The sequence below is a fragment of the Nicotiana sylvestris genome, chromosome 4 (genome assembly GCF_000393655.2).
Source record: "Nicotiana sylvestris chromosome 4, ASM39365v2, whole genome shotgun sequence".
Classification (NCBI taxonomy): domain Eukaryota; kingdom Viridiplantae; phylum Streptophyta; class Magnoliopsida; order Solanales; family Solanaceae; genus Nicotiana; species Nicotiana sylvestris.
The window spans coordinates 49160230-49171643 of NC_091060.1; the positions used below are offsets into that span (position 1 = coordinate 49160230).

At 33.5% G+C, this 11414-nt stretch overlaps 1 protein-coding gene across 1 annotated transcript; it reads left to right on the forward strand.

Annotated features, from left to right (window-relative positions):
- The first annotated feature begins 9240 nt into the window (after positions 1 to 9240).
- Positions 9241 to 10610, forward strand: LOC104226748 (protein FAR1-RELATED SEQUENCE 3-like). The gene is made up of 3 exons (XM_009778808.1): positions 9241 to 9640; positions 9790 to 10400; positions 10518 to 10610. Exons 1-3 carry the CDS (start codon positions 9241 to 9243, stop codon positions 10608 to 10610), a joined length of 1104 nt encoding a protein of 367 aa, XP_009777110.1.
- Positions 10611 to 11414: the final 804 nt, after the last annotated feature.

Genomic DNA, 11414 nt, shown 5'->3' on the forward strand with positions numbered 1-11414 from the left:
CAATCGGTCATGTGCGAGTTTGAGCATTAGCGGAGCGGTGCGGGTTTGAGAGTTTGCGGTTGCGAGGTGAGTTCAAATTTTAAATTAAAAAAATCACGCGGGGCAAGGCGGGTCGCGGGTTGGGGATTTAATTTTTGGGAACTTACACAAATGTCCCAAATAAATCTCAACTTACCAACCTCTAGCCATTAGTCATAGACTTAATAAAACTAGCCAACAAAAATTGAAAAACCAAATAATAGGGTTCTTTCTCTCAAAGAATCACATGCAAAAATCACCTTCCATATTTTTAAGCGTGATTAGCAACACTAGATACAAGACGGAAAGAAAATTTCATGGATGAGGTACCAGATAAGGTGATGAAATATAAAAATATATACAATATTCCAAAAATCTAAACAGAAAAGGAACTTTTTCAATGGGTATAGTTGAAATTCATTAAAAATATATAGATAAGTCAATATACAAAATTTGAGGAAGATTGGAGGTGATTTGGACTGATTTTGTATCAAAATTCGTAATTAAATCGAGTTCAAAAAAGTCTTCTGCGACACATGTATCAAACATGTATCACGCATGTATCTCACACACTGGTATACATGGATATACATGTGATACATAATTGATACAAATATGATATATATGTGATACACAAATGATACACAGTGTGATACACATATCATTTTTTTCATGTTCAGTTTTTACTTCGAATTTTCAATTCAAACCACCTCAAAACTTCACCAAATCATCCCAAAACCGAGATTCAAGCTCCTTAAGTTGTGTCTAATCTATTCTAATAGCACCCAATCAAAACAAAGCAAAAAATTGATATTTTTTTTGCTACAAATAGCTAATTGGCTAATTTGTCTAATATTAGTAATCTTTTATCAATTGACTAATTTTTGTAATGAGCTACTTATAAATGGACATAGCTAGTAATTTCCCTTTTAATTTTTTGAACCGAATGATCTCCACAACCCAAAATACACTGTCATCAATTCATGTGTCTAGATACAATGAATGATCTGGCTTTTGAAATTGTTAGAAGTTTTGAAAGTAAACAGAATTAAAATGAACTCTTAACTGTTATGGAGTTTTAAAAATCTTTACTGTTTTTTTTTTTTTCATCTTTTAGTATTACTCCATCTCATTTTTGTTTGCTGGTGGAATTCAATTTAAATTCCTATGGAAAAAAATTCGTCTTTTATTTTTTGAATCACTTATAATTATTACCATATATAATAGCACTACTCCTTGCTATTTAATTGCTGAAAAAATTTGAAGCCTTATATGGCTTGAGAGACAAATAAATAGTGAACCTTCGTTTGAAATATATAAATGGAAAATTTAGCTTGTAAAATGCGATCTATTTTTCTTGTCACAATCATCTTTTAAAAGGTTATTTTTAATAAAAAATTTTGCGGGGCGTGTGGAGGGTGAGATTCAAAACATAATATATAGAGGTAAAAAATAAATTTTGCTTTATATATACCGTATAATTTTTCGGCGAAAGAGATTCGGATAAATACCCTTCCGCCCCCTAAATCCGTCCCTAGGCAGGACGGTTCAGACAGAACCCGCCCCGCCTACCATTCCTATTTCCCCTTAAGTTTTATGCAAAATCAAACTATATGGAACCGAATGGAGCAGTTCATATAACAAATTCTTAAAAAATGAAAAAATGTTATGAAATATTATATTTTGTAGTGGATGTCTATAACTCCTAACGAAGTTACTCCCACTACTCTACTCCATTAACCTCCTACTATTGTTCACCATTATGGTTGTAACTCCCATAACTCTATAACTTCTGTAGACACTGAAATTTTAACAGATCAAGATAAATCCTAAATTCAAAACAACTCTTGAAATATTAGGAGTCTATTAGGGTTACTTGGTGGCTACTCCACCTCAACCTTAACTCGTGCCTATAAATAAGGCTACATATGTCCTTCAAAGAGGATCTCAAAAGTCCCATAAATTCTCGGGATATTCACAAAGGGAGCAAGGTATAAAATAATGTCGTGATCAATAAATGTTCTTCTTGATAATCAAATACTTTAAGAAGAATATCCATACAATGATCGACTTTCATGGAGATTAAATAATCCAGAGAGGTCCGTATCATCCTATGTTCGAGAATACGCTGATCCAGCCCTCGAATAACAGAAAACAATTCGGAGGAAGAATCAAGGGATAAACAGAGTTGTAACCCGCAATGTTTATCAATAAAATCACTTTATTCTTTTATAGTTGCAGTTTATTTTTCGTATGTTGAAAACTAGTTGTAAACAAATTGGCACGTTCAGTGGACCAATTCTGCCCATTCATCTTTTTCTCCTATAAATTGGAAACTACAAGATTCAAAATCAACTATCGTGATGGCCTTCAGAAAGAGCAATGGTGTTCTAAGTAAGGACGTTATTGCAGCCACATCTGCTGATCTCTATTATGTTGGCCCGATCACTCGACGCATGTTCAAGACCAGTTGCTTGGATGGATCCGAAGAATTTACTTTCTTGGATATTGCAAAAAAGAGCAAATCTCATATGATGACTTTATATTTGGGGGCAACATACTTTGTTCCCTATTCAAGTGATTGCTCGTCAAAGCCACAATATCGCAAGAAGGATGCGCTGAGTGGTTTCGCTACAATACTATAAGGATTAACGAACAAATTAATCCAACCAGCAAAGTTTGAAACTGCAAAAGGAAGAATCTTGAAGTAGTATTTACTGGCGGACAAATAGCGACATTCAGCAATATTCAAATCCAAAGGAAGCCTGAGTTCACAACTATATCGCATGCCAAAGCAAAGCAAACAAGGCCCCTTAATTAGATTGTTTAAGGCGATCGGACTTTTCAATGGAAAAAAGTTCTTGAAGTACAAAAGGGACTTCTTGTTTGATTGGAATTTCTTTTAAATGGTAAAAGTTCATCAGAAGCCAAAGATTTGAGACGTGCAAGTCAAGGAGAGGCTTCATGCATTAGTCTCCCGTGACTTTGGTATATTGACTTTTAAATGGACTCTAAATTCCTAATTTAGGAAAAGTAGACTTGATCTACAAAGAATTGGCTTATATTTTTCAATAAATGTATCCTTGTACGATGGCTTTGATTACATGCTTTGCTGGAACGGTTGCCCAAAGAATTTAAGTTCTTTATTTAAAGGCGAGAAAAAAAGTATCACTTCAAGTCTCGTCTTTGAGGTCCGGCAAGTTTTCCCTCGACAAACCTTGAAGTAGGGGGGCATTTGTAGACATTAAAATTTTATCCGATTTAGGCTGGGCCTCTACAAGACAAGCCGAGTCCATGGTCTTCAAGCCCAAAAAGTCCGTTAGGGTTGCTTGGAGGCTACTCTACCCTAACCCTAAATCAAAGCTATAAAAATGGTCACATATTCCATTTGAAGAGGCATCTCAAAAAAATATGGAGATCATCTCAGCAATTCCATAAACTCTCGGAATATGCACAAAGAGATCAAATATGACATCTCCGAAATTTCATAAAACTCTTGAAATATTCATTAAGAGATCAAAGACATGTCAAATATGTCTTGTTCAAAGTTTTAGTAGCATTCAAGATCCAAATGGAGTGTTGTTACATGCTTCTTGAAAATCAAATACATCAAGGAGATGCATATTATCCTACGTTCGAGAAATATGCCGCTAAGGCCCTCGAATTACGGATAACAAATCGGAGTTAAGAATCAAGGGAGAAACAGAATTGTACCCGCACCATTTTATCAATAAAATTATGTTTCTTCATATTTATATTGTGATTGCAATTTATTTTTGTATCACATATAATTTGTTGCAAACAACTCGAGATGAAGCGATCAAATGAAGCTGGGAAAACAACTCTGTTTGCAACAAATTATATGTGATACAAAAATAAATTGCAACCACAATATAAATATAAAGAAACATAATTTTATTGATAAAATAATGCGGGTACAATTCTGCTTCTCCCTTGATTCTTAACTCCGATTTTTTATCCGTAATTTGAGGGCCTTAGCAGCATAATTCTCGAACGTAGGGTAATAAATAGGAGTTAAGAATCAAGAGAAAAATAGAATTGTACCCGCATTATTTTATCAATAAAATTATGTTTCTTCATATTTATATTGTGGTTGAAATTTATTTTTGTATCACATATAATTTGTTGCAAACAAATTGGCATGCCAGTGGGTCAAGTCCTGCCCTTCATCTCTTCCTCCTGCAAATCGAAAACTACAAGTTTCAAGATTATCTGTTGTGATGGTCGGGTACTTCAAGTCTCGTCTTCAAGTATCAACAAACCTACATCTCGACAAACCTTGAAGATGCGTCAAAAGAAAACACAAGTATAAGGAAAAGATTGCTTGTCACAATATTTCAAATTCAGTGAGACTTGAACCTAAGATATTTGTGAGAATATAGCTCTTAAATTTCGATTGATGGCAAGTAAGACATCTTCCGATCTCGAGGCTTCCATACCAAGATACAAAAGTTTTGGTGAAGTCGTGCAATCTGAAATCGTCAGCGTGTCAGAGTTTTACGTTGACTTTGAAATATTATCTAAAACTATCCTTAAGGTATTAAATTTTGTATTTTGGATATGATTTAAATTTGGAAGGTTGGTTTCTGAAAAATCAAATGGTTCGTAATTTCGACCTTTCTACGCCAAGATATGAATTTTTTTTGTGAGGCTGCGCAAATCTGGAATTGATAGCATGGTGTAATATAAAGTTGATTTCAAAATATTATCTGAGACGATTCTGAAGTTGTTTGATTGATAATTTTGGATATGTTCTAATTCTTGAAGTCTAGTTTTCAACAAATTAAACGGTTTGTAATTTCGACGTTCCTATACCAATATATGAATTTTTGGTGAGACTACACAAATCTAAAATTGATAGCGTGGTGCAATATAAAGTTGATTTCAAAATATTATCTGGGATGATGCTGAAGTTGTATGATTTAGAATTTTGGATATGTTCTAGATCTTGAAGTCTAATTTTCAATAAATCAAACAGTTCGTAATTTCGATATTCCTACACCAAGATATGTAGTTTTTGGTGAGACTGCGCAAATCTGGAATTGACAGCATGGTGCAATATAAAGTTGGTTTCAAAATATTATTTTAAAGAAATCCAAATTTTGTTACGTAAACGTCAACGCATCATGCTAAGCAAGCAACTATTGGTAATAATAAAAAAAGGGGGTAAACATCAATAAAAATGTGCAATGTAAAGTAAAATAGGTGGAGTTTTCAGTTTCAAGGATGCTCGCTAGTTAACTAAATGCAAGGAAAAAAAAAGAGGCAAATAAAATACTCTATATAGGCTAATCTAAACACAACTTGTAATTGACTAAGTCCTTAAGGGTGTCCTCCAAGTGCTATTTCTTCATCTCCACATCGGCCAAGTCATCAGCAGTTGTCAAGGAAACATCAGAACATCTACGGTACTCCCCTTCAGCAGATGAGACTTTAGATTCAATCTCTTCAACCTCTTTCTTGGCAATAACTCGAAGATCTCTTAACTGTTTCACCTTCTCCTTGGCCTCTTTGAGAGACTGACTGGTGGCAGACAATTTCTCGACCTTCTCCCCTTTCTCAATCAAGACAAGATCAAGATGTTCCTTGGCATTTAAAAATGACTCAAATTTTTCAACATCTACAACCTTGTCAGAAAGAGCTGATTGTGCTTGGTCATATGAAGTGGCAAGCTCGAACAAAGACGTCAATGGGTCTTTTAGAGGGGAAATATCCACACCCTTTCCGTCCATCTCCTCGAGAATTACTTGGATCACGAATTGAAGAGAAGAAGCATTATTTGTGGTAGCATCCTTGAGTTTGGCCTGAATTTTAGCCCTGACATTCGAAATGTAATCCTTGCGAAGAGTCAAGACAACCTTTCTTCCATCAAAGATAGACATTGTTGGTGCTGATTGTTGATGAAAATTAGGCCCCAATTTTGCTCCAAGACTAGGAATGGAAGTCGCCTCTAGGTCTGACTTAGGTATTGGAAGTGATTTCCTTGAATCTGGCTCCGCCACGGATTCACTACTACCTTGTGGCTTGCTCTGGTGTGATGCCATTGAAATTGAACACCTTTTGACGCCCCGCACCCACAACGCCACATTGTCATCCCTACGGGAAAATAAATTTTTATTATAAAATAAATGAACTGTAAGGCAAAATACATAGCTAGAGAATCTTGGGGAGAGATATTATTTCTCTTACAATTAATGTACAAAATGAATCGATTTAGCTTCCTATTTATAAAAGAAGGAAGCTGTAGTAAGGCTTCAGGAAGCTGTTTGTAAGTTATCTGCATAAGGTACTTTCAGGCTGCTAGCTTCAGCAAGCTGCTGCAAGACTTTTCTCGAGGTGCTTACATGAGCTACTTAAAAGATGTATGCATAAGCTACTTGCAAGCTCTTGATTGATTGCAAGCTTTTTTCATGAAGCTGAAGGAGTAACAATGGACATTATCCACAATATAATGTAGGCATAACACTTTTGAAATTTATAATATTAAACATATCATAATATTTGTATGGTTGTAAAGCTTCTCATCAAGGTTAAAATAAAAAGTTTAAAGTTAAATGTGTCACATAAACAAGATAAGATGGAGTATAAAATGAAATGGGGGGAATTTAATCGTTAAAAAGGTTTATAATGTCAACATATTTTATTAATATATTTCGTGTGTCCCAGCTTATGTGACGTACTTTTCTTTTTAATTATCCCAAAACGAAAGATAACTTTTTGTATTTAGAAATAATATACTAGCTTAAATTTTTCCATTTTAGTCTCAACTTACACAAATATATGTAACTTACTATTTTAGACAATAAATTTCAAAAATTATTATTTTTCTTAAACTTTGTGTCTAGTGAAACAATAACAACAATAACCCAGTATAATCCCATTTAGTGGGGTCTGGGGAGGATAGTGTGTACACAGACCTTACCCCTACCCTAGGGTAGAGAGGCTGTTTCCAAATAGATCATCGACATCTTTCCCTCCAAGAACTTCCTATCTTGCTCTTGGGGAGACTCGAACTCGCAACCTCTTGATTGGAAGTGGAGGTTTCTTACCATCAGAGCAACCCCACTTGAAAGAATGGGAGAGAATATTTGAAAGAATGTGCGACCATACACTAATGACAACCAAATTGAATGTGAGACTGTCTAAAGTTTACTTTACCCTTTTACCCTCTTTTACATTTCACACTTTTAATGCAAAACTGCCTAAATTTTATTTTACTCTCTTACTCCCTTTGTTCACATATCACACCAATGACAAACCAAATTGAATGCGGTACTGTCTAAATTTTACTTCATCCAAACTAATGACAAGCAAATTGAATGCGAGATTAAGGAACAGCTTAGTCCAACTTGTTGAAGGAACTAATTATGATTCCAAAGTCTTGATCATAAGTTCAATTGGTTTCTTTGACCCATGTTATGATTGTGTTATATTTTCTAGAGTGCTATATGCTTTATTTGTAAAGTCGTTCTTTTTTCAATATCTTGATGCTTGAATTTATCAGAAGTGTGCTCCTTTTGAGAAGAATATTTCCTTAATGTTTGGACCACTTAATTCTCTTGTTTGTTAAGCTCGTAAAAGTTAGGAGTACGTATATTTTATGCTTACGCGAAAAACTTCATGAATCCACGTGCTAATATTTTATACATGATTTTTAGAGGGAAATTTTCGTTCCCGTACCATATAGAAAACTATATTATTAAAAATGTTCATATTTTGCAAATTACCCGCTCTGCTAACAGTTTTTCTACAAAATATAAACAAATCATTAAAAACAGAATCCTGTTAGCTGTACAATTCCTTTAATAGGCACGCGAATGTTGGGATATTAAGGATTCTTCCAGATTTTATCAAACGCAAATCTCGCTATTAAATTTCGCCCGTTTCTCTCCAAAATTCACTACTCTGTTTTTAGGACAATACTCTGTTTCACTGATTTTTCTGATTTCACAATTCAAAAGTGACTAAATTGGTTATAATTCTTCTGTAACAACCGCAATTATGTCGAAAATCTCAATTATGCTTCAACTGAATGAGAATTAGGATAGCTATGGTAGATATAGAGACTTTCAGGTCGATGGAATTGTAGTCGACGAGGATGCGAGTTATAGCCTATTGAATTCTATAATAGCAGAGCATCTAATGATAGATACATCCAAAAAATAACAGAAATCAAATACATTATCAACGAACATTGTCCTCCAATGGAAATTAGAAACGATATGGGTGTTCGTGTATACATGGAGACGAAAAAGGAAAACAAAAGCTTAGGAAGCTATCCGCTATGTATAACAGTACGTGATTTCAATTTGGAATTGAGTATCACCACGTCGAATACAGTTGCAGGTTTGTTATGTTACATTACTATCGAATTTTGGTTGTATATTACTTATGTACAAATTATCTACAATATTTCTACAAAAAAACTACATGTCAATATATATATATATATATATATATATATATATATATATATTAGTATTGAATTTCATTCTATCTACAATATTTCTACAATAAAATTACATATCATTTGTAGCTCACTATGAAATTCAGAATTTTAACATATCTACAAATTAACTACAAAATATCTACAAAAAATAGTTCATAACAGTATTTAGCTTTATTTTATTGCAGGTTCATCTGGAACATTGAAGTAAATTGATATTCCAACATCTCTGGCGATAGCGAAATATGAAAGTATAATAATAACAGAAAGTACACCAAGTGTTATTGAAGTAGGCCAAGTATACCATGACAAGCAAACAATTGCAAGTGCAATGAAGCACTATTCAGTCATGAACATATTCCAATTTAGGGTGAAAAGATCTAGTGCTAGAAGGTAGGAATATTGCACTTGCAATTCTTTTTTATTTTATAGTTTATTTGTAAATTTTTACTTCTTCAGTTTTTTTTGGTGATATTGTTAAACAAAATTGTAGATAGTTTGTAGTTGTTTTGTATATAAATTATTGAATATGATCTTTTTATACTACAACTGTTTTTTTATCTACATTTTTTATACCGGTGTTTAAATTATTTTTATTTTGTAGCTACTGGTTGGTATGTGTTGGTGAAAATTGTACATGGCACTTCAAGGCAACTAGCATAAATGATTTTGCAATGTTCAAGGTTAGAAATTTCAACAGCTTGCACACATGCTTTTTGATGGACAATACATTCATACAACGCAAACCTACTGTCATGGTAGTTGGTAGCATGGTTATTCCAAAATATGCTAATCCTAAGATAATTTATACACCAAAAGACATACAAGCTGATATGTTATCTGAACACGGCATGAACTTAACGTACATGCAAGCTTGGAGAGCAAAGGAAAAAGCTTTGGAGTTTTTGAGAGGTCATCCTGCTGACTCCTACAACAAATTGCCTAGTTATTTGTATATTCTAGAGAAGACTTATTCGGGGTCTGTTGTTAAATTGAAGAAGACGGACGATGACTGCTTCATGTATGTATTTGTTGCGATTTGTACGTCAATTAGTGGTTGGGAATATTGTAGGCCAGTTGTAGTAGTTGATGGGACCTTCTTAAAGTCAGCATACACGGGAATAATGCTAATATCTAGTACAATAGATGCATCAGGTATTGAAGTTTTATTGTAGACATATTGTAGAAATATTGTAGCTTGTCTGTTTTTTGTAGTACTTGTAGATTTATTGTATAAAAGTTGTAGTTTGTATGTATATGTCTTTTCCTGGAGCCAATTAATTGTTTTTTGCCATATAATGTAGGTACCATATTACCATTGGTATATGTTGTTGTTGATTCAGAAAATGACGCATCATGGAAGTGGTTTTTTGAGCAATTCAAACATGCATATGGTGAAAGACCAAATATATGTGTTGTTTCGGATCAGAATGAGAGTATCTTGAAGGAAACATCTATTGTTTATCCCGGCATGCCACATTATTCTTGCATATGGCATATTTGGACAAATATAAGGGCAAAGTTCAAGAAGGGACATCTAAAGTTAAGCGAATTGTACTTTGCCACGGCACGGTCATACACGCTTGATGAATTTAATGAAAGGATGTCAAAGATTGAAGAGATTGACCCGCGTGTTAAAGTATACTTATACAATATTGGCTATCATAGATGGTCTCGAGTACATGCTACGGTGAACAGAACTTGGACTATGACATCAAACATTGCAGAGTCGTTGAATGCTGTAACAAAAGATGCAAGAGACCTGCCGATAGTAGAACTATTAGAGTATATGAGGACTCTTCTTGAATGTTGGACTAATGAAAAGTTATTGAAAACAAAGGGTACATTCACATACCTTAGGTTTAAATTCAACAAAGAGTTGGATGACAACAGAACATTGTCGCACAAACTTAGAGTAAGATCTGATCATTTATTGCATCAGAATTAATTATTAAAAGAGAATATAGATACTTTGTAGATATTTTGTATTTAATCGTATATGAATTGTTTTTTGTTTGTAATGTAATTGTAGGTGAGGGCTTCAACAGACTACCTCTATACAATACTATATGGAGTGAATCGCTATATTGTTTGTCTTGAAAACAAGAGATGTAGTTGTGGGTAATTTCAGCTTGATGAACTTCCTTGTCCACATGTTTTGGCTGCTTTAAGACACAGGGATAAGTCTTATGAACAATATTGTTCTCCTTATTACACAAGGGAGAACCTCTTGCATACTTATGAAATACCTCAAAAACAAAGATACAAAACATATGATGAAGTAAATTTGAAGAAGTACAAGATTTCATGTGGCAATTGCGGAGTAAAAGGGCATAACAAAAGATCTTGCAAGAATTCTCCCAAAAAGAAATAAAATTTTATGTAGTAAACTGAATTTTTCATAAAAATTGTTGCTGAGTTCATGAGAATTATATTTGATGTGTAATTATTGAGGCACCTTCAACTCTTAATGTGGTTAGTTTGACATTGTTTTGTTTAATTAGTATTTTGTATTGATTTAATACTTTCATAGCTTGATTGGTTTGTGAATGATTTGTATATATGTAGTACTCAGTTGTTTTATTATCTCCAGCACCCATCAATAGTTGTTAATGATCCCTACAATTTATCTACAGAAAAACTACAAAATAACTACATAATCTGGAGTTGATAGAGTAACTACATAATAATTAAGTTGAAAAGGAGTTAACCAGTAACAATAATTAGATCAAGTACTGTTTACTTTCAACCAGTGAATATAAAAAAAACAGAATGTTTCCCCATTGATCGAACTAGTATACTAAATAAAATAAAAAAGCAAAGTGCAAAATAATTGTAGCACAAATCTGCTACAGTTAAACTTCAACAATCTTGTTCATAAACTTGTCTACTATCTTTCTACAAAACTAGCCGCAACTAAACAATTTAA

Bases quoted from the DNA above. Each gene is read 5' to 3' on its own strand.
- LOC104226748 (XM_009778808.1), top strand. From the start codon at position 9,241: ATGGTAGTTGGTAGCATGGTTATTCCAAAATATGCTAATCCTAAGATA. The intron at 9,641-9,789 runs GTATTGAAGTTT...CATATAATGTAG, and splicing joins TAGTACAATAGATGCATCAG to GTACCATATTACCATTGGTA. The intron at 10,401-10,517 runs GTAAGATCTGAT...ATGTAATTGTAG, and splicing joins CATTGTCGCACAAACTTAGA to GTGAGGGCTTCAACAGACTA.